The sequence below is a fragment of the Carassius gibelio genome, chromosome A25 (genome assembly GCF_023724105.1).
Source record: "Carassius gibelio isolate Cgi1373 ecotype wild population from Czech Republic chromosome A25, carGib1.2-hapl.c, whole genome shotgun sequence".
In the NCBI taxonomy this organism is placed as follows: domain Eukaryota; kingdom Metazoa; phylum Chordata; class Actinopteri; order Cypriniformes; family Cyprinidae; genus Carassius; species Carassius gibelio.
The window spans coordinates 9,619,423-9,643,827 of NC_068395.1; the positions used below are offsets into that span (position 1 = coordinate 9,619,423).

A 24,405-nucleotide genomic window follows, 5' to 3' on the forward strand; every position below is an offset into this window, starting at 1 on the left:
GCAGGTGTGCCAATGCAAAGCAGAATGGGTATGAGTCAAGGACGCACCATCAAAGTCTGTGTAGACGGTGTCCTTGAGGATGGCCCCGGAGCCGAAGTCGATGAGCTTCAGGTCTCCCGAGCGTAGATCCACCAGGAGGTTCTCGTCTTTGATATCCCGGTGAACCACCCCGCAGCTGTAGCAGTGCCTCACCGCCTCCAGCACCTGTCTGAAGAAGCGCCTGGCGGTGTCCTCGTCCAGCGCGCCTTTCTCCGTGATGAAGTCGAATAAATCCTTCACCATCTCCGGCCGCTCCATTACAATCAGCCAGCCGTCGGCTCTCTCATACCAGTCGAGGAGTTTAATGACCCCCTGAAACGTACTCCCGACTTTCTTCAATAAAACAATCTCGAGGGGAACCAGCGAGCCGTTCTGGAATATAAACACGCGTGGTTAATAAACAACCTAGCTTTTAAGAAATTAATAATCAAAATACATAAATAACAGGCTAGTTTACTTACAATCGTACCCCATTCGGTCACTCTCTCCTTAGCGACATGTTTTATCGCAACCTAGAGACAAAAAGAAAAAAGGGGAGTATGAATGCGTGACTGTGGCGCCAAACGCGGCCATGTGCTGCCACCAAAACAAAGCGAGCGTTTACCGGCAACGCGTCTGAGATCCGAGAACCGGCGTACACTGTCCCGAACCCGCCGCTTCCCAGCACCGAACCCACATGATACACCTTGTCAAATGGCTCCCTTTCGGTCTTGGCTGTAATATGAAGGAGAAAAGCAGTAGAAGTCAATATGTTGGTATAACAGCGTGATTTAAACCGAATGTGTACAACACACGGTTGGCAACAAAATGGCTCCATACGCAGATTAACGACAGGCGCGTCCCGATTAAGTGACTAGTCGCGTTTGGAAAATTAGGAGTAACTTTAGCTAAATAGCGGGGTAAGGGCAAGCGATTAAATGCGACATTAAACATGTATACGTTACGAAACTGAAGAACGACGTCTAACGTTACGTTACCTGCTTGAAGTTGAATTTTCACTGGCAAGTGGTCAATGTTGGTTGTGTTGCAAATATGAGAAAAAGATCCAAACTTGGACAGTAACATTTTTTTCGGCTTCTCAAAAAAAAATTATCAGTCCTTCAGACGCTTTTGCTGTTCTTTGGACCGGAAAGCACTGGGACTCCGTCCTCCACCGAGAACACCGAATTCCTTCAAAAATATATTTAGGAGTGGGACTCCGCGCGAAAATCCCACGAGCGATCGCAAACGAGTCCGATTCCTCGTCTACAAAGGTGTCAAACTCCGGTAATTATTCACAAATGTCCCCGGACACCCATAGTGATAGAGAACTGCACACGTTTGCGCTTTTGCGTCTGCTCGGTTGATCTGTCTGTATGTGAGAGAGTGGGGAAACCTTATTAACTCTTTAATTCTCGCGTTTGGGGGCTGGACGCGTTGCACATATCCCTCCGCGACGGATAAACGCACTACAGTCAAATGAAAAACAAACACACTTCTCACAATTCCTTAGCGGTTTCAGAAGAAGAAATATTGAGTGATAAAATATAGAATTACACTGTAAATATATAAGCATTCATCAGCTGTGATAAGTAAAGCTTTGGTGAATAGTGCGAGACGCCGATGGATACCTCGTCTCAGAGCATTGCGCTTAGGCTACATAAGACCAACCACGTTGCAGAGATTGTATAATTACGCTTTGACTAATCGGAGTAATATTGCTGGGTTGTGCCTGTCTTATAATAATAATAATAATAATAATAATAATAATAATTAATAGTGAGTTTTTATCAACATTAATACTATAATAAAAATATTAATAATGCACATTATTATTATTATTATTATTATTATTACTATTATTATTGTTGTCTTTCTGTCTGTTCTTGCTGTACTGCGCCTTTCAAAAAATAATATAAATAAACATGTATTATGTGTATGTATGTGTGTATAAAAACCTTTTATAAATACTTATAATTTACAATAATGAATGTTAAGCCCTAAGTATGTGTCTGTGTAGAATAAATAAAATCTAATCATAAAATTCAGATGTTCATCGTAGCTAGATCTGGTGTCTGCATTAAAACCACAAAGACTCTGCTGTATACCTCATCAAGTTTCAGTTGTATGATTCATACTGAATGATCATATAGGCTAACTGCATGGTGTAACATCATTAAGTATATAGTACTCTATGGATATAGAGTATAAGATTATATGACAGTCTGCATAAATTAATCACGCAGATCCTTATCAAGCATATGACTGAAGCTTTGCAGATTTATTTTCTGGGATTATCTCTTTGTCCAGATCAATCCTAATCATTTCCCTCATCTATGGAGCTAATTTGGAAAGAGGCTGATGGAAGTACACAGACAGGATGTCTCAAAGACAGGGAGACCAGGTAAACAGTGATCCCCTACTGTGATAGAGGATGAACATTGTTATGAAAATCCATATGATAAGACAGCCTCTGCAAACAGACTTCCTTAATTTCCAGGTGTGCACCCCAGACCCATTAGACACTGATCAAACTGCAGTCAAATCGATGCTTTGCCTTTACATAAAACATCTTAAAAAATAATAACTACATCCCAGACCAAGATGAATAAAATGTGCAATTACACATAAAATCCAACTGCACTTTATGTAAAGTGTCACAAATGGCTGCTAAGAATAAAATGTAATGAGCCATGACTGAACATCTTATATCTGACAGTGAATGTGTGACATTCATTCTATAATTACTTGTCATTCTTCTCCTGTTTCCCCAGAAAAAAGAACATATCCTAACTTTCATCTCATGCCAGATTCATAGGTCATACCTGAGAAGGACATCAAGGCTTTGGGGAGCTTTTATGAGACACACTGAAGCAATCAGCAGGGAAATCCCTCAAGCTTTTCAGCAGTTACCTGATGTAGGGCCAAAGAACATGTGTCCAAATGAACAAAAGCTTCTATGGACCCCCAGTGTTTGATTTAGTTGGTGAGTTTACATTCAGACTCGATTATTTCTAATATTATAGCATGTCTATCGTACTATAGTACAAACCCTATTCCAAAAAAGTTGGGACACTGTACAAATTGTGAGTAAAAAAAAGGAATGGAAAAATTTACAGATCTCATAAAGGTATAGGACAGCTACACATTACAAAAAAGTTGGGACAGGTAGCAAAAAGAGGCCGGAAAATTAAATGTACATATAGGGAACAGCTGGAGGACCAATTTACAACTTATTAGGTAAATTGGCAACATGATTGGGTATAAAAAGAGCCTCTCAGAAGTCAAGATGGGCAGAGGATCACCAATTCCCCCAATGCTGCAGCGAAAAATATTGGAGCGATATCAGAAAGGAGTTTCTCTGAGAAAAATTGCAAAGAGTTTGAAGTTATCATCATCTACAGTTCATAACATCATCCAAAGATTCAGAGAATCTGGAATAATCTCTGTAAGTAAGGGTCAAGGCCGAAAAACCATACTGAATGCCTGTGATCTTCGGACCCTTAGACGGCACTGCATCACATACAGGACTGCTACTGTAATGGAAATCACAACATGGGCTCAGGAATACTTCCAGAAAACATTGTCGGTGAACACAATCCACCATGCCATTCGCCGTTGCCGGCTAAAACTCTATAGGTCAAAAAAGAAGCCATATCTAAACATGATCCAGAAGCGCAGCTGTTTTCTCTGGACCAAGGCTCATCTAAAATCGACTGTGGCAAAGTGGAAAACTGTTCTGTGGTCAGACGATTCAAAATTTGAAGTTCTTTTTGGAAAACTGGGATGCCATGTCATCCAGACTAAAGAGGACAAGGACAACCCAATCTTGATAGAGCTTGATATCAGCGCTCAGTTCAGAAGCCAGCATCTCTGATGGTATGGGGTTGCATGAGCGTGTGTGGCATGGGCAGCTTACACATCTGGAAAGGCACCATCAATGCTGAAAGGTATATCCAAGTTCTAGAACAACATATGCTCCCATCCAGACGTCGTCTCTTTCAGGAAAGACCTTACATTTTCCAACATGACAATGCAAGACCACATACTGCATCAATTACAACATCATGGCTGAGTAGAAGGATACTGACATGGCCAGCCTGCAGTCCAGATCTTTCACCCATAGAAAACATTTGGTTCATCATAAAGAGGAAGATGCGACAAAGAAGACCTACGACAGTTAAGCAACTAGAAGCCTGTATTAGACAAGAATGGGACAATATTCCATTTCCTAAACTTAAGCAACTTGTCTCCTCAGTCCCCAGAGATTTGCAGACTGTTATAAAAAGAAGAGGGGATGTCACACAGTGGTAAACATGGCCTTGTCCCAACTTTTTTGAGATGTGTTGATGCCATGAAATTTAAAATCAACTTATTTTTCCCTTAAAATGATACATTTTCTCAGTTTAAACATTTGATATGTCATTTATGTTATATTGTGAATAAAATATTGAAATTTGAAACTTCCACATCATTGCATTCTGTTTTTATTCACAATATGTACAGTTTCCCAACTTTTTTGTAATCGGATTTGTAAATTAAATTAAAATCTCCCAATTACACTGAACTATCGTTGATGGCCGGTCTGTCATAATGACTTCTCTCTTACGTATTCCTGAAGAAAATGTGATAACCTGAAGCAAAAGTGGCTTTATGCAGCTTTACACGTCTAATCGGACTGATCACAAAGACTCCCACTGTTTTCGCTGACAAGAGGGGCTTATAGTGCACAGCTCTGAACCCTCTTCAGAGGTTATCTGGAGGGCAGGGTTAGACAATCACTTACCTTTTCACTGGGCTGGAACATATGGTCAAATCCAAAGCATATTCAAATATAGGGCAGATATAATCACCTATTAGTTGAAATGTACCCATTTCAAACCATATGCTGTCCTTGAATTGTTTAAAACCTTTTAATATTTATGCATATGCATTTTCAAAATATATTGTCACAAGGTATTAATTTCTGAAACAAAAAATTTAATTTATATGTTTGCAAGCTTACGTATAATTTTGAAATGCATATTATGAGACACAATTTATGTGTGATTTATTTAAAGAAACTAGGACTGTCAATTAGTTAAGAGATGCAATTAATTTATTTGTCAATTAATTCACTTCCATTAATTATTGAAATTAAAATTAATGACATGTTGGCTCTTAAATTTTATTGATTTCCCAAATACATTTTGCTATATAATTATGTGTCAATACATTTTGACTTATTCAATTAATTATTGAAATAATTCAATATTGATGTCATGTAGCCTCTCAAAAAATATGTTTGACTATATTATTCTGAAATATATATTGCATGAGAAGATTTGTCATTTATTTATAAAAACTAGAGCAGTAAAACGATTAAAACAGTTACATGAAAATGTAAATTAAACTGTTAATTAATTCATGTAATCCATAAATTATTGAAATTAATCAAAATTTGTGTAAAATAAAATGTATTACTTTCCCAAATACTGTATTACTGTATGTGGGACAAATTTTGTATTTATCTATAGAAACCAAAGCTGCTGTTTATGTAAAGATTTTTACAAAGCTCATCGTTCTGGAAAGCGAGGTGTGCTCTGATTGGCCATCTATTCAGTGTGTTGTGATTGGCTGAATACCTCAAGCGTGTGACGGAAATGTAACACCCCTTACCATACTGTGATGCCACAAGACAAAACCAATAAAACATATTACAAACGAGGCATTTGTTGCATCCACTGGGAAACTTAGATCTCTGCAGAGCAAAAGTGGGCGTTTATCACCTTGTGGGTGTTTTCAAACTGCTGGGTGTGTCTAAATCATGCAATCAAAATGATCCACCTTACCCAACCCCACCCCTAAACCTAACATCACTATGACGTCAGCCAATCAGGTATCATGGTGTAAAAACACCCTGATCTGGTAACTCTCATTACTTTCCTGCAGAGACCTATACTTGTCCATTGGGGACATAGTCCTCAGACCTACAGACTGATGGCTGAAGGTCTGGAATTCATGGCAGCTTTCATTGGCTAAGGCTGCTTGACCAACATGTCAAACAACCAATCACAGTTTGTTTCATTCAGCATCATGTTTCGAGGCGTGGAAATGTCGCTTCAATAATAGACCAGAGTGTAAAACTCTCAGACATATTTTAAAGATTCTTGTTACGAAATTTAAATATTTCACATACTATTGAAAGTGTTTAGTTGATCCTGATAAGTGCTCGTCGTCAAAGTTGTAAACACTACTGTTTTCTTCTTTCGTGAGGGGGTTTGGCGCCATGGCATCTTTGGTTCTGGGGCTGGACTCCGCTTCGTCCAGGGTGAAAGCTGATCTGGCAATCCACAGTGCAAAGTTAATGTATTTCCTCATCGACCAGCACGGATCAGCTCTAGGCATGATGAAGCGAATATCCTCTTCTTTTGGTAAGTCCAAACATAGTAGTTTCGCTTTCACAACAAAACACACAGCATCTCCACAACATGGCGGCACGGCAACAACAATATTACAGCGAGAATAAAAGTTACATTTTCTTTCTTTGCGTGAACATTTGGGCAGTGTTATGCAAATCTTCCCACACAGTGACGTAGACATGTGGGGGCAAGTTTAAAGGTTGCCATGATTATTGTCCAAAAATATAGACTTAACCCAATCCCTAACCCTAACCTGCCAATAATTTATTCCTAAAATCAGTGGGAAATGATAGCTGATTGAGATCAGTGTAGAAGAACCTAACCCTGAATGTAAGCCTGTAACCCTGATATTTCCTGAAAAGTTATATCTCAATACTGATTGGTTGATTGGAATGTTGTTCCAGGGTCAACAAGGATGTTGATTCAGGAACATGTTGTACTTGGTGAAATCATGTTCGTCGTGTTTAAACGATGCGTTTTAGGGGGGTGTAGACGAGTCTGAACTTTTATAAAGAATATTTAATAGGATTTGAGACTTTAGTCTTTGCAACTTTACAGATCTTTTTTATGCACCAAGAGCTTTGAACACTCAAAAGAGAAAAGAAAAACTGATATAATTGATCATATGACCCCTTTAATTATGTTTAATTATCAAATTAATCACATAATGGCATAACATGTACCAATATTTGTTAAGGAAAGCCCACAAATGGAGATGATTCAAAGCCATTACATTGAGGCATGATTTATATCTATGTGTGTGTGTGTGTGTGTGTGTATGTATATATAGGAATAAGATTCATTTACTTTAGCCAGGTGGGCCTGGAGCATTAAATTAGGGTTTTTAACCTCCATAGATTAGAGCATTGTAGGAAAACGGACCAATCAGATGACATATGGGTGGGAAGTGTGGGGTAAAAAATAGACAATATGTTAGAGTACAGCATTACAGCGTATTACACATAAGGCATAAATGTAATTAAACCCTATAGGGGGTCAGGCTGTACCTATACTTCCTGTTGGCAAATCAGAGGTCAGCACAAGGTCAGACAGCTTTCTGTGAACACACATTCTGATTTCCACCAAACCCTGGCATTTTTTTTTTTTTTTTGAGAGTGTATCATCCATAAAGGATCAACACTGCCAGTTGGCAAACACAAGATAAGCAAAATGCAAATGGTGTCACTTGGACCTTGAAAAATGTTGAACTGTGACTTCTCAGTGAATATAATCCAAATATCTGTTTTAGAAAGTGTTATATCAGTAATGTACTATTTAAAGGGCTAGTTCACCCAAAAATGAAAATTCTGTCATTAATTACTAACCCTTCATGTTGTTCCAAATCTGTAAGAACTTCATTTATCTTCGGAATACAAATTAAGACATTTCTGATGAAATGCAAGAACTCTAAAGACAGCAACACAACTATTGTATATACTAAAATAGTTTATATACTATATACTAAAAGTATTGTTGTAGCTTCATAAATTTAAGGTCCACTGATGTCACATGGACTATTTTACTGATGTCCTCAATACCTTTCTGGGCCTTGAATGTGGTAGTTGCATTGCTGTCTATGAAAAGCTCTTGGATTTCATTGAAAATATTTTGATTTGTGTTCCGAAGATGAATAAAGGACTTATATTTTTCAAAAAAACATAAGAGAGAGTAATTAATGACAGAATAAATTTTTTTGGATGAACTATCCCTTTAAGTGGTTGATTTGTATTTTTAGTTGGTTGAGCATTTAATCAGTGAAGTAAAAATGAAATAAAAACGAATCTTTGTTACGTTCCTAATACACTACTGGTCAGAAGTTGGTAGTCGTGTTTATAGTTTTTTTTTTTTTTCAATGAGGATGCAATAAAAATGACAGTAAAGACTTTTGCATTATTTTAAGAAAAGTTTTATTCAAATTAACTTTCTATTCATCTAAGGTCCTGAAAAAGTATAATGATTTCCACCAAAACATTATATATATATATATATATATATATATATATATATATATATATATGAATACAAAATATTATGAAATGATTCTATAGCACCAAATCAACAGATGATTTATGACAGATCTTGTGATACTAAAAACTGGAGTAATGATGCTGGAAATTCAGCTTTGCATAATATAAATTACATTTTTTTTTAAATATGAAAATAGAAAACAGCTATTTTAAATTGTAATAACATTTTACAATATTGTGTTTTTGTAAGTCTCGTAAATACATCACAGCAAATGGGTTGTGAATGTTCATAATGACTTTAAAATAATGACATGCTTTTGTTGTATGTCAAAGAGCAGTGTGAACATACTTCAAGAAATTCTTCTATTGCGTTCCACACAACGTGGACATGAGGGCGAGTAAATGGTGAGCTTTTCCTTTAGGTTCTCCTTTGTAAGGTCCCTTCTGCTTTAACAGTGTCATATAAGTTACATTATCTCACCATAATGGGAAAATCTGTTGAGTCATGAAATACGACACCAAACATTGTTTGTTTTAAAGTTTCCTGTCCAACATTTGCTAGTTCTTCCCCCGAAATTAGCAGTTGTGTTTTTGTGGTTGCCATGTAAAGAAAGAGTTTATCACCCAACCATCTTCTCTCAGCACCTGCAAAGAGTTAGGACATCAAAGCCTCCCCAAGTATCACAAGCCCCGCCCTCAGCCTTAGCCACTGCTCCTCATGTTATTGTTTTGACTGAGGGCAGTAGTCACATGACCCTGCAGTGTTATGACTGGGGGTTGTGGAATGTAGGTCACTCTAAGCTCTTCCGAAAGAAAGCCTGGTCCGATTTTATGACAGTCACACTCTGAGCACACTTTCTTTTATCTCATTCCCCAAAAGGATGGATGTATCTGCTCATGTATAACATGGCTGAGGATGAAGGGAGCATAGAAGAGCTGAAAAGAGAGTCATCTACTGTGTTAACTAGTAACAAATAGTAGGAGACCATCCTGCCTTAAATTGCTTTATGTCTTAAGATTTATACATAATCTGAAAGCTGAATAAATAAGCTTTCCATTGATGTATGGTTTATTTGGATTGGACAATATTTGAAAATCTGGAATCTGGGGGTGCAAAAAAATCTAGCCTATATACTGAGAAAATTGCCTTTTAATTTATCCGAATAAATTCTTAGTAATGCATATTACTAATCAAAAATTAAGGCTTGATATATTTATGGTAGGAAATGTACAAAATATCTTCATGGAACATGATGTTAACATAATATTCTAATGAATTTTGGCATAAAAAAAAATCTATAATTTTGCCCCATACCATGTTTTTTGGCTATTGCTAAAAATATACCCTAGTGACTTAAGACTGGTTTTGTGTTTTTTTTAACAACAGTTTTAAATGTTTAAAATATCAAAATTAATAATCCATTTTTCATACTGTACATTAAAATGTTGTGATCCCTGGTTTTAGTTTTTAGTGTTTTATTAAATAGTATAGATTTTTGATATTGGCCCTTTATTGGTTATTAGCCATGGCATGATAATAATTATCGGCTAACCGATATCAATCAGAATCAATATTTCCACATCCCTTATATGTTTTTAATATGTCATCATATTAGAATGATTTAAGATCATAACTGAAGACTGAAATAATGATGCTGAGAATTCAGCATTGCCATCACAGCAATAAATTACACTGTAAAATATTTTCAAACAGAAAACAGCTATTTTTACATATAATAATATTTCAACATTTAGGATCAAAGAAAAGCAGCCTCAGTGAGCATAAGAGACTTCTTTCAAAAATGTTTACAAAATCTTATCTGTCCCAAACCTTACCGGTTATTTTCTTATTTTTAGTGTATGTTTTTTAAAGAGAACAATTCTCTTAATCTTTCAGCAAAATAACATGACTTTCCTTTTTGCGAGACATCATAATATAAAGACTTTTTCATAATTTAATCGGTCCTGAATTTTTTTTTGACTCACTTGACTCACACCAGCCAATGAAAATGCTCTTTCATGCACTGATGCGCAGTGGTCTGAAGCATCTGTCATCTCACATGAAATGCTATGAGAGTCACTGATTCTTTTGTTTTAGCCCTTAATTTAACTGTCAATCAATTTGACAGTTGCATCTAGAGTGCTTCTACCCCCCATACTCGGCCTAAAACACTATGCCAGGCTGACAGCTTAATATTTATAATGCACATAACATATGGCCACAGAGGGCAAACAAAAGAGGTAGTAAACGATGTATATGAGAATGTGTGTATTGGGACACTGTTGTTTTTTTTAATGCATGCTATTGGAGACGAATCTCTTTCAAAATTTATGAATTGTGTATTTGCATCCCCCAAAGTGGTACAATTAACAATTGTTGTCAGGCGGACATGAAGGAAATCAATTCTATTGACACTAGAAGTGTGGATGCAGAAACAAATATGAGTTTTATTACTTTCACAAGACATTTACACTGCCAGAGAGATTTCAACACACCTCCACATTCTTTATTATCACACACTGTAAAATTATAGAAAAGTCAATAAAATATTAATATAAAATATGTAGTAACAAATCCTGGTGCATTCTTGGATGCTTTTAAATATTATTGAGAAAGTTTCCATGTGTGGATACTTGTGGTAGACTTTAAATCTAGTCCATTATCTAAAACGGAAATATGTAAATTAACGTTAAGTGTATAAACAATTTTTAAACATTTAAGTATTCATGTTCTGGCAGTATAATGCCCAGATTGCATGTAATATTATATAAGACTGTAAGATTATTGGAGTATGTTACTTAAAGGGTTAGTTCACCCAAAAAATAAAATTAAGCCATAAATTACTCGCCCTCAAGGCATCCTAGGTGCATATGACTTGCTACTCAGTGGGTGTTGCAGTGCTTCAGTCCAAAAGAAGTAAAATAAAAAGCACCCATCCTTAATAAAAAAATCTCACATGGTTTCGGGGCTGGACAAAGGCCTCCTGTAGTGAATCGAGGCACTTTTGTAAGAAAAATAACCGTATTTAAAACATAATAATCACTTTAATCTAGCTTGCGCTCACTGTTTTAAACTAAAGCAGTTCTGGGGGAATTATGTATGGAGGTCGGCTTTGTGCATTAGCCACTCAGAAGTGATGAACACAGAAGCACAGGGGAGAGATCAAAACAAAACAATGGTAAATAATTTACAAAACAAGGATTTGTAAAGACGAATGTCGGAGGATTTCAGTATAAGCCAAGAGGAGACTGGTTTTCCTTGGCTAAAGTAAGGAAACTTTGGCTTTTCCTTTGCCCCTGTTAACAAATGTTGGTTTTCACGAGACTCACCAGTGCATGCGCAATCCAGACCTCATACGTCATCCACCCGGAGCTACTTCCGTGTACAACTGTTGGCGTAAGCTACATTAAAGTGATTATTAAGTTTTGAATATGGATATGTTTTTTACAAAAATGCATCAATTCACTAGAGGAGGACTTTGTTCAGCCCCCAGAACCACGTGAGACACTTTTTTTAATGGGTGAGCTTTTTATTAAACTTCTCAAGGACTGATGCAGTGCAATACCTGTGTCAGGTATCAGTGCCATTAAACAGCTTGAAAGATCAAAGACATTTTTTTATATAACTCCGACAAGATTCGTCTGAAAGAGGAAAGTAATATACACCTGGGATGACTTGAGTGAGGGTGAGTAATTTATGGCCTAATTTCCATTTTTGGGGGTACGAACCCTTTAAGCATGTTTTACAACATACTACGTACTACTCTTTTAATTTCAAAATTTCACACTTCTTTCTTTATGTGTTGCTTGCCATTTCTTTGTAATTATTGTAAAATGTACTTGGTGAATTATTTTTAAAGTAAATCCAACACACTTTTTTTGTATGTGTGTGCATTTATGTATGTATTTATTAAAAAAAAATAAAAAATCTGATTTTATTATTATGCAAAGAGAAAGACCTTGAGAGAGAGAGAGAAATTTAAGCAATGAAAAAAAATCAGATTTTACACATCTAAGTTCTGGCAATATAATCAAAATGGGATTGATTGATTGATTGATTGTTTCTTTTAGATTTGAAAAAAAAAACTTGTTTATTTAAGCATGCATGTTCTGGCAATATACTTGAAATTTAATTTTATTAATTTAAATTTCAATGGGGGAAAAATCTAACTTTATAACTTAAAAGTTAAGTTCTGATTATATAATGGAAACATTTATATATTTACTTACTTATCATTTAAATGGGGAGGGGGGGGGTGTCCCCATTTTGTTTGTGTGATGTATTTATAGAAACTGTTTAGAAACTGGTGGGAGGGAGGTGGTCATTGATTTTTTTGTCCATTATTGTGAAGGCACCGTCATCTGCTTGTCACTCCAAAACAGCAGTCAAGCAGATGGCAATTAAAAAGCGACCCACTGTTTAGTTCCTCTGCTAATCAATGGAGAAATTAGCACAGTCATCAAGGGTCTATGATTGTGACTGTGTTTCGTTAATTATAAAGCTAGAATGATTAACTTGTGTAATTTCACAAAAGAGTAAAATTAGAGTAAGGAACAGACAGTTAACCCTCAGAAGAACATTGCATAAACATTGTTCAGCCTTAGAGACCTAATGTAAAGAGGCTGTCAAATGCTGTATTGACTTTGTAGGAGCCGAGAAACACTAGATCTAAAGCAGGTGGCGGCGTTACTCACACGGAACGCCAGAAACCCATGCCGTCATGTTTCAAGTGCCCTGCTAAATGTGCTGTGTCTTGCTGTTGTGGACTGAATGTACACATCTTCTTAACCGTTGGCAGAGCATTCATTCTACCCTCTTTGTAGTGGGCTGTGGAAGTCACGAACTCCTTTATGCAGCTGGGAATTAAACTGACACAATAGTTTGATGTGGTTTGGTTCCTGTGGAGGTCCCAGCATGTGCTTTGGTAGGGAAAAACACCACACGATCTCTCATATTGATAGAGTGTTTCACCTTCTATCTTTATATCCTCCCACACACTTCCTTTAAAGTGTTCTAAGCTTGTGCTTTCTTTGGACGTGTACGCTCCATTCTTTTACACCATAGATGTGGTTTCTAATTGTGATAGATTCGTTTTTGATTGAGGTGAGTTTTTGGTCACTCTTTGATCTTATTTTTTTGTACTTCCGTCAGTGTGCTTTTGTAACATCAAGCCGGTTGCACAACACACTTGATTGGACCTTTTCCCCCCTTTCTCTTTCTCTGAAGATCTCAGACACACTTCTCTCAGTTCACTCCTACAGTTCCATTCACTTCCTTCGCGCTCAGATAAAATTATAGGATTCAATGAGATGCCTGACTCAGCTATTGTAACCCCCACAAAGAAGATATTTCAAGCTACTTTCTTTAGGTTGCCTCCCTCACTTCCTTATTTATTAGATAAAACAAGCTGTGAGTAAAAGAGGAAGATAAAACCTAACAATGCATAGTAGCACTGCTCTAAAATAGTTGTGTTTCCAACACTTAAAGCAGTATTTCACTCAAAAATTAAATGTATAACCAACATTACAACCAATATGTAAGCTACTCTTATATATTTTAAATATTGTAGAAACGTAATTTTATGTAAAGCTGGTTTGCAACGATCTGTATCATAAAAAGCACTATACAAATAAACTTGAATAGAACTGAATTGAACATGTTTTTCCAAACCTATATGATTTTATTTCTGAATGTAATGGCTTTTTAAACCAGTCCAAAAAGTCACATGGACCTTGTTTATGCAGTTTGAAAGCTTGAAAGCTCCTCATGTTTTGAAATTGCATGAAAAAGTGCAACCTGCACATTCTTCCAAATATCTTCTTTTGTGTCCCACAGAAGACAGTAAGTCATATACTTCGGAAAAAACATGAGGGGTTAGTAAATGATGACATAATATTTCTTTTTGTGTGCAATATCCCTTTAATTTTTGTACATGTGACTCCACTGAGAGAAAAGGGGAATAAACAGCAGAATTAAAAAATATCTGGATCTGTCCGGTACATTCGCTGCAGGCTTTCATAATAGCCAACTTACACAATGAGGTTACAACACTGAACACAATCCTGCTCAAAGCCTGTTACCTAGCCCTACTCCCGCTGGATTTGCCATCACATGATCAAAACAAAGAGATCACATGGTCCAGCACATGGCTCACCATGACTCAGCATGGGGAACATAAACACATGCTGACCTTTTCACTTGTTATGGTTAGAAATCAAGCTGTTCCCTTTGTTTTACTAATATGGTATCCTGCTTTTTGCTCACATTATTTGAAGCACGTGTGGTTAGACTGTGATTCTAACAGTGCTTTTTGCAGCCAAACTTGTCCATTCTATAAATCATTTTCATCACCAATAGTTGAATGAGTAACAGAGGTCACATAGTTCAAGGGTCTCCACTGTCCTCATCACGTGTGGCCATTTAAAGTGATAAAATCAATTTCAAGCAGACGTGAAGGACTAAGACACGTGAGTACTCAGCATCCCGTGTGTGTGTGTGTGTGTGTGTCAAAGTTCAACAGTCATGCAGACACTGCTACAAGCGTTTAGGCAAACTGGGGTTGAATTCTTGACGATCAAGACAGACAAGGTAGAGTCAGACGGTACGGTTTCCATAGCAACGCCATGAGGGCGCCTGCCGAGCCCCTGTGTCTAGGTGTGAGTAGAAATTAATCTGAGCACTCTGGGTAACCCAGGTTGATCTCTCACAGAGATATGAAAGCCTTGCAGCATGAACACTGACCTGCAATTACCTCATAACTTGCACTGCAGGAGGGTTAATTACCTTTTATTAAAGCAGAGAGTGGACCCATGTTGGGATGTATTCTGTTCTGTCTGATCTTCTGTGATAGAGAACTAAACCTCAACAAAACAATAATGTTCAACTATTCTGAGTTCAAGATGGACTAACAATAGCAATGTAAACGTAATTTTTATTTTTTATCTATTTTTTCTTTAATTAATTAATTCAGTAATACAGAGCCCTGGAACTGACAAGGAGGGGAAACATTTATAAATAATGGACACAAATTAACAATTTGTTAATTTAATTTGTTTTTTAACACTTCTTTTGGGCTGAAGCAATGCAACACCCACTGACTGCAATGATTGAGCTTGAAAGACAAAAGAATTTTTTTTTATAACTCCTACTGGTTTCGTCTGAAAGAAGAAAGTCATTGTCTCCACAGCAAGAACAGATAACCAACCAATCAACACAATTTATCCCAGATGTAATGTAACACAATTTATCACAGATGTAATGTAATTCATATCATTTACTTTAAATTGTGATGAGTAAATATGTTATTCCCCATTCAAACCATTGATCATTTCTGTTTAATATCTGTCATGAGGCACTGCTGCTATCTATAGGCAGGGCTATCTTAGTAACAAAACTGGACCCCAGCACATCATGCGCCAGCTGGAGAGAGGACAGTTTTGTTAACTGACACGCAAGGGACATTTCAATGTAAATGCAAGGGTAAGGTTAGAGTTTTGATGGATATTTTGTAGACCATTGCTCACTGTTAAAATTAAATGTCTTACAATGGGTTTTCACCAATAGCGAGTATTTATGAACTAAGAGCACAAGACAAATTATCAATCAGGCTGCTAGACATGGACATGGTCAAGGTAAGAGTTGGAGACAGTGTCTTTGAAACAAACAAGTCTCTACTGTTAGGAGAATGTGAATACTTCAGGGCACTTTACAGATCGGGGATGGTAGAGTGCCATCAAGAAGAGATTCACATGAAGAACCTCAAAGCTCAATGGTTCCTAATGATGCTGTCCGTGACCAGTGGTAAGAGACCCATTCTGAATGACGAGGAGATTTTAGAAGCCATTGAATGTGCAGCTTTCTTCCAGGCCGAATCTCTTGCAAAGCATCTTCAGGATATTCTCAACTCCAACAACTGTCTACTCATGTACCAAGTTTCAGCCACCTATGGCTTATTGGGACTCCACAAGATGTCAGCTCAGTTCATCAGGAATGTGTACCGTGACATGCAAGAGGACTTGAAGAAACATCCTCAGGAGTTGGCCGAACATGTGGAGTCTCTGGTTCCTAGTGCAATTATGGCTGTAGGTTAACACTCCACTTGCTCTGTGGATGAGCTTCCTCTTGCTGCCAAAAGGACGATATCTTACCTTGATGAGGATATTGAAAAATGGAATGTACTCACTGCCTTGCCAATGGAGGCCAGCACCTCTCTGGCTGCTTTGACCATTTTGGACAAACAACTCTACATTGTTGGAGGTGTGCATGGTTTTGATAAGAGGCCTGTTGATGCTAGCTTTTGCTATGTTGTTGTCACCAACACCTGGGGTTTGCTACCAAGTCCCAGACATCCACGGTACAACTTCACCCTAATTGGAATAGAAGGTTGCCTCTATGCCAGTGGAGGAGAGTCTGGAAGAACCACCATGTCAGTTGATATATATCACGCTGTCACAAAGGAGTGGACATTGACAGCACCTTTACCTCGACAGGTCGCTGGAGTCGCATGCACCAAAGCTATGTGCCAAATTTTTGTGTCTGTGGAAACCGATGGAGACTAATGAAATCTATGAATATGTCCCAAACCAGGATGTGTGGGTTCTGCTGAGTACACTTATGAAGCACCAGAGCTACGGACACTGTATGGTGGCCCACAAGGACAACCTCTACGTTTTCGCAACGGCCCCCAAGACGACTTGATGGACTGCTACAACATAACTGGACAGTGGACGTCAATGCCTGGGAACTATGGCAGCAGCAAAGGGGCACTGTTCACTGATGTAGTGAGAGGAAACTCTGTGTTCATGCTGAACCAATCCATGACTCTGGAGTACACCATCACAGGGAACATGTGGAAACCTTTTTAGCATGTGAAGGGTTTTCCTAGAAAATGGATCTGTGTGGACATTTCTACTCAGGATACCAAAGGAGAAGAAAGAAGTGACAGTGTCTTAAATGGACAGAACCTTATTAGCAATATTAGTGCCTAATACATTTATATTCTGTTTTTATCCCATTCACAGTGAACATGAATTTTTGGAAAATTCGGCGAACGAAGATTTTTAAAAACCAAAAAATGTATCCCTTTGGCCTTCACAAGAAAAAGTTACAAAAGAGTGCAAAAAGTCACATTGCAGTATGAATTCAATACAATAGCTCGTGGTAAAGTTTACTTGGAAAATCATGGTAAATGTATCTTGGAAATTATACTGCAAGCTGTGTGGAAATGTTTGTTGACACTCTTGGGTGTCTTGTTAAAATGGGTAACAATATAGCTCCACTGTATTGAATTCACCCACCCTGATATTCAACTATTTCCTTTTGTGTTTTACATGGGTTTGAAACAACCTGAGGTTAAATAAACAAAAACAACATTTTAATTTCTCTTAAAAAATTGTTAGCAGGTTTCATCATCTCTTACTGTATGGTAAATATACTTTTTTTGTGTATTATGTCTTTGCTTTCTGTGGTCATCTCCTATCACAAGATTGTATTAAAGATCTCTTTTTGGCATGTTTATATATGAAATGTTATTCGACACAAAGGCACCTTGCATCTTGAAATGCATTTATGGACAGTTCTTTCAGAGCATGATTGTGCAGATGCCAAGTCTAAAGGGACAGAATTCAGATGCTTGTCAGATCCATGTGACATTTTGCTTGTGTCATGTTCTTAAAACTACCCAAGGTGACACTTTCATTCAACAGTCAAGTGAAATGCTGAGCTCTTTAAGAGAAATGTTCTTTACTTTAGCATTTCATATAATTTTGACTGAAACATTGACTAACACCATATAGAATTGACTCTCAGAATCTTGATTCTGCTTCGACCATTTACTTGTAATGTGATGTTCTAATAAAATATTAATTTCTGTTTGTTTCCAATGAGAAAATTATTGTTGAGGAGAATGTGGACTTACTCAAGACTCTGCAAGGCTTTTGATAGGATTAAATTGCATTGCATAAGCACCATTTCTTTTTTTGCAATCGTATTTCCGCTGACTTTTTAGTGCCATAATTTGTAAAATGTTTATGGTGACTATAAAAAGAAGGGCATAACAATTCTGGGTAAACTCAGCAGGCTTTTTATCTACTGCAGTGGCACAGATGTACACAAGGTCCTCAGTTGTTGGGATGGATAGAAGAAACTGCCAATAAGCAAGACATTTTACTGCCAAGTAGAATTAGCTCCATGGGTAAGAGCTAAATTTGTTTAGTCTGAAAATAACATCATGTGGGTCACCTCAGGACAGAGACTTTTTCGCCAGCTTGTAGTGCCTCATCCAAACCATGCTAGGAACTCAATGGGATGAAATGTCAGTACAACTGGAGCAGTGTCACACATACGACTGGTATAATCTGTCACAACATGAACCTTATTATTACTCTTTACTTATTATTAGGTGGGTGATTTGTAACATACTGAAAGGCAAGTTAAGTAACTTTTACTAAAGTGAAAAATGTGGCACTCAAAGTTAAACCATTTTTCTTGAAAACTAAATTAAAATTGAAAGATAACCGAGGCCCTTAAAAAATGGACCTACTTGTATGAAAAGTGTGAAATACAGTTGAATCTTACAATTCAGACTTCAAAAATTGTGACACAATTCTGACTTCAAAATTTCCAGAAAAAATAAATTTTGTGCACGATTTACTAATTTGTTCCCTCAGTTTCCTATTACATGCGCACGATTTACTAATTTGTTCCTGATATACTAAAACGTGCATACGATTACTATTTAGTTCCCTCGATTTGCTAAATCATTCGCACAATTTACTATTTCATTCTCTCAATTTATAAATCATGCACACGATTTAGTTCGTAGATTTTATGGCTTAGAATTGTGAAATATCAACTCGGAATTAACTTGCATTTCTGAGAAGAAAAAAAAGCACAGTTGTAAGAAAAAAATGTAGAATTCCGCCTTTTTTTGTTGTTTATTTCACACGTGTGACTTTTTTTTGTTTTGTTTTTAGAATTGCTTGTTTACAACTTTCAGTTCTGACTTTTTTTTATTGTTTTCTCTGAAGTCTCACAAATCCTTTTTTTTTTTTTTTTTTTTTTTTTTTTACAAAGTATAAGGAAATAAAATATAAAGAAAGTAATTACACATTTAATCTCACAATTCTGTCTTTTTTCTCTCAAACGGAAGATGTGATTGGATGACAGACATACGTCACCACAGATATGTTTGTCAGCAGGAGATCAAGTTATTTTAATTAAGAATTGATGAACTGCTGGCAATAAGATCAATAACATGCATTTATCAAAAACTTCCCATGTTCCCTATGTCCAATTGGACAATTATACTGCTAGTAAGCTGCTCTCAATTGTGAGGGACCTCTGCTAATGTAAACTATTTGCCTCCAAAGTTTAAAGTCACTTCAGTCTTGTTTTATTTTCACTTCGCCCTGGGTGATTAAAAACTATCCCATTGATCATTGCTGATTCAAAGCAGACTTGCAAATAAGACTCATTTACTGTGTGTTCACCCTTTTTTTTTTTTTTTTTTACAGAGAAACAACATCTAAATGACCACAGTGGCTCTCTAAACAATGCATGGAGTCATTCCCATGGCCGATGGAGGTTAAAGGCAGTCATCTGAGGTCAGGCTTTTCTCAAGGGAATGCATCTATCTCTGCCTCTGTCCATGTGCCAAAGGTGGCAGCTAGATATCTCTGCCTCATAGGGCAGATGAGGTCTCTCAATATAGCACCATTTGTGCCAGGCTAGAAGAGCCTGGGGTGAGACAGCAAGAATGTCTCAATCTATTCAAATCATTTCAAAATGACACGTCAGGATGGTTATGATAGTTTGAGTTTTTATAGGAATATTGCTGCTTTCACCCTAATAACAGCTCTGGATGCACATGTTTGTGGCGCTATCGCTTTTGCTTAGCCGCTCAGCTATGGTATGCAGCGGTCTGGCGGCCTTGTGTACTGAAAGCACATGAACTCGCCCACCTTGTGATCTCAAACATTTGGGTATGAGAAAATAAAAAGCATACCACAACAGCTTAATTGGTTGTGTATAATGAGAGACATGTGCCAAGCATGTGTTTTGGCCTGACCACTCACTTCAATGAGCACCCACATGTAGGATCTTATAATCAGTTTATCTTTTTAAAATGTAAGAGCATGTGCAGCCATTTGTAACTGTGCAAGGCCTCCTTTGTCATTCGCTTACTGTTATTTTTAGCTTTTTATGCTGCTTAATTTTGAAAACTAATACTTCAGTCATTACATGATTTTCAGTCAGTAGTTTGTCAAACACATTTTAATAATGAGCAATATAAATGTAAATGTAAATATAAGTGTAAAAAATGTCAATCGTTTGTTAAACTAAAAGAAATACAATGAAGAAAAAATGCTGCTGAGTAAAGTACAGAGACCTGTTCTGCTGAACCCTGAAGTGTAAGACAACAGCAGATCTAGACAGGTGGTGCTGGGGAGGAGGAGGACTAGAGACACAACTGAGCTTCCTCTTGGCGAACCAGAAAATAAAACTTAGCGTAGATAGAAAGAAGCTATTGATTAGCTACAGAACTGGCAACTAGACAGCCTATCAGCATGAAATCATCCATAAAATCATGGAGATCCATAATGCATTGTATAAATAGATTCAGATTTGAGACTCACAATTTGCACAATTTGTGGCTTCTTCCATCTGCTGCATCCTTCTCTCTGGCCTGGGCGCTTGAAGGGACTATCCTGGCCTGACAGCTGTATAACAGGTGCTGCTCTCGTCTGGACTGCGGGTCCGGCAACTCATGTCTCTGGCCGCATAGGAGTCCCTCTATGCACCCTTCCTGGACCCACAAGGACACCAGCGTCCATGCACGGTGAAGAGACTGGTCTCCCGCAGAAAGGCGCACTCAGCATTTAAACAGCGGCGGTGATGAGGCTCCATTTGCATCAGGTGTGCCTCATCACAGGCCCTGGTTATTTTAGCGCCCCTCCTCTCTCACGCACCCACTCCTGTCGGGAGCCTGGTGAAGGGGGGCAATTAAGGGATGGGATGGTGATGATAATTATGGGGGAGGCAACCAACTTGTAACAACCCCCCCCCCACACACACACACACAAGTGATATCCCCTTCATCAGGTCGCCACCCATATGGGAGTGCTACCTTCCTCAACCATGTTCCAAACGGTCGGAGTGTGCGGGGCAGGGGTTTCCTCTCTGGGCAGTTCTCCCTCTCTCACCACGCCAGAATAGGGACTGAGAAACTGGGTTTTAGGCAACAGCCTCAACCAACCACAGGGTAAAATCCCAATGGAAGACACATCACTAACCCCTATTGTGGCTGGGAGGCCATCTCCATCGTTCCTCTGTTCCAGTCAAGGTTTTCGCTAACTTTTGCGAGCGAGAGGGAATGACGTCATCAGGTGTTGCCCAACTGTGCTGTCTAGGCTCCCCCTTGCCCGCATTCTCCACCACTGTGGCGGGAGAAGCAAACGACATACACAGTGGGGGTGGCACCAGGCCTCGGAAAGGCTTTTATTAACGGAAAATAACAAAACAAAAAAAGAGAAATAAAGTGTCCGTAAGGGAAGAGTGTCCAAAATAAACAGGGAATCTGGTGTCCTCGTCGTGCTGCGGGGTAGTGTTCAAGATGGAAGGGTCCAGATAAGGGGCGCATTCCGGTGGCCACACGTGTTCCCCTCTTTGGTCTGGGGTGTGAGGGACGGCAGATTCTTCCAGCAGCTGCATCATGCTCGCTGGCTGCTGCACTTTAAGGAAGTAGACGGCCCAGCATCCTGGCCCGACGGCCGTGTAATGGGTGCGGTTCTCGTCCGGACAGCGGGTCCAGCAGCTCACGTTTCTGGTGGTGCAGGAGTCCCTCTACGCACCCTTCTGGACCCATGAGGACACCAGCGTGCATGCATGGGGAAGAGACTGGTCTCCAGAGGAGAGGCGCGCTAGGCATTTAAACACGCCGCCAGCCCAGGCTCTTACAGCGCCCCTCCTCTCGCATACACCCACTCCTGTCGGGAGCCTGGTGAAGGGTGGACGAAGGGTGGCGAAGGGGGACAGGGTGATGATTATAATTAGGGGGAAGGAGCCGACTCGTCACATATGGCTTTGCATCTCTTTTGCTTCTTATGATTGTCGCATTTCAGCATAAGCTCCTCCAGCAACAAAGTATGTAGGTCTACTACTGTACTTGATTTCCTTTATTGTTTGGATCAGTGAGCATTGCTGCCTGTGAAAAAAATAATATTGGGATTAAGCTTGTTAAGGGCCAGAAAAATTGGATTTACACGAACCAACTGAGTAAACAAAGTCATTTTCTTATAACTTATATAGCCTGTTTATTGTTTTACTGCTCAAGTCCCAATTAAGATTTAATGAAATTGCCAGGCTTTCTTCATCTTCTTCTAATGACATGGTTTGAAAATACAGGAGAGCTTACCAGTTTTGTTTTGGGGAAATTATATCCAGGCTTTTACGCTAACAATGATAGAATTAGTGCTGAATGACTACCACTTCGTTGGGTGATGTGAGCACAGGATGTGTGCACTGACAGATCTGAGCGGACACACATGCCTTGAGGCTTGCAGGAAATGCTGGCTATTGGTCAAATGTTACTGACATCATCACATACGAGAGATGTGTCAAAACAAGTGGACTACGTCCTCATTGACCTCCTTCCTTTAAGTAGAGAACCAGATGCGACTATTTCAAATATTTATTTGAGGATCTGTCAGGGTCGCCACTTAATGGGGAAGGAAGAAATATCAGCATTGTATTTCTGTCTTTTCCCAGACATGAACATCTGCCATTAAGAGAGATGAATGAAGTGCATAAAGAACTTTTTTTAAAGACACAAATCTCATACCCAAAAAATTAGAATCGTACAGAAATGATCATTTATATTGACAAAATTGGTTTAATTTATTTATATATAATTAATTGAATTTATACTCAATTCATTGTAGTAACTATTTAAAAAAAACGTATTTTAAATACAAAAAAAAGAGAATATTTAGTACACTCCAAAAAATTGCCAGGAATTTACAGGATTAATGAGTATTATTTAACAATATATTAATGTAGTCAGAAATTTGCTATGAAATCAATGCATGCTGGGTCATTTGCTTACAAATAAAGGTCAATGACCAGCAGAATGATGCTATCATCACAGTAATTTACTGCTTTTGTTTTACTGTGAATTCACATTATAAAGTTGTCATTGACAGTGCCATTGTTTGAAATTTAGATGTTTACTACTGTAATTGTTTTGAAGTCATTAGTGAATAGTATTTGTTTGGGGTCTTGGACCTTTTATATTTATATTCAAATTTTTGATCTAGCCATGAAAACATTTGTCAAAATTTTGAAAGGCAAGAATATGAAATAAGCGAATTGTCTGACTTTAAGAGGGTCATTCGATGCAACATGCACTATTACAAGCTGTTTGAACTGAAAAGTGTGTTGGAAGAGTGTGTACACAACCACCCTTTAATGATAAAGATCCAACCACTGGTTTTCTTTTAACATCATGTTATATATATATATATATATATATATATATATATATATATATATATATAAATTATTAATGGGTTGTGAAATGGAAAGAATGCTCTCAATTTTAGGATTTTCAGCCCTATTTTGTACTTTATGCATGGAGAGTGTCGTGTTTGGATGTGTATGTTTTCAGGTAACGTGTCCATCCAGAGGCCAGCTGTGATAGATGACAATAACAATCTCCCAGCAGGCGTGTGGAAAACAGGAAGAGGTGCTGAACGGTAAAGGGGGATTTAGGGTCCATGCTTCACAACAGGAAGTTCAGGGGGAAGTAGACAGTTTTGTCAGTCTCCCTGTTTTGATGAGGTCACTTGGTTCAGGCTTGCTTGTATTTGTCAGGACAATGACCATTTTAGCTGCTGAATATGTAGATTTGTAAGGCAAACAATGAATCTAATTCCACAATTGTTAATGCTAGAAAAGGCCTTTTGTGTAAGTTGTAGAAGTAGTATAAATGGTTTTGTCTGGTTGCACAATACTGATTAAA

The 24,405-nt window shown here is 38.0% G+C and overlaps 1 protein-coding gene, 1 long non-coding RNA gene and 1 pseudogene across 2 annotated transcripts in view; 2 read left to right on the plus strand and 1 right to left on the minus strand.

Annotated features, from left to right (window-relative positions):
- Nucleotides 1-1,401, minus strand: part of LOC127947271 (serine/threonine-protein kinase pim-3-like) — a 3,937-nt gene extending 2,536 nt beyond the window's left edge. Inside the window, exons 1-4 of the mRNA XM_052544276.1 lie at nucleotides 1,017-1,401; nucleotides 644-753; nucleotides 501-551; nucleotides 48-411 (exon numbers count right to left, since the gene is read on the minus strand). Coding sequence (XP_052400236.1) covers nucleotides 48-411; nucleotides 501-551; nucleotides 644-753; nucleotides 1,017-1,104 — 613 coding nt within the window. The 5' untranslated portion in view covers nucleotides 1,105-1,401. The remainder of the gene's footprint in view (nucleotides 1-47; nucleotides 412-500; nucleotides 552-643; nucleotides 754-1,016) is intronic.
- LOC127947276 (uncharacterized) overlaps nucleotides 1-23,242 on the plus strand; it is a 27,489-nt gene extending 4,247 nt beyond the window's left edge. The window contains exons 2-5 of the long non-coding RNA XR_008151259.1: nucleotides 2,329-2,422; nucleotides 2,793-3,004; nucleotides 6,274-6,431; nucleotides 19,901-23,242. This is a non-coding gene — a long non-coding RNA (uncharacterized LOC127947276). The remainder of the gene's footprint in view (nucleotides 1-2,328; nucleotides 2,423-2,792; nucleotides 3,005-6,273; nucleotides 6,432-19,900) is intronic.
- On the plus strand, nucleotides 14,270-18,779 carry LOC127947269 (kelch repeat and BTB domain-containing protein 13-like; annotated as a pseudogene).
- Nucleotides 23,243-24,405: the final 1,163 nt, after the last annotated feature.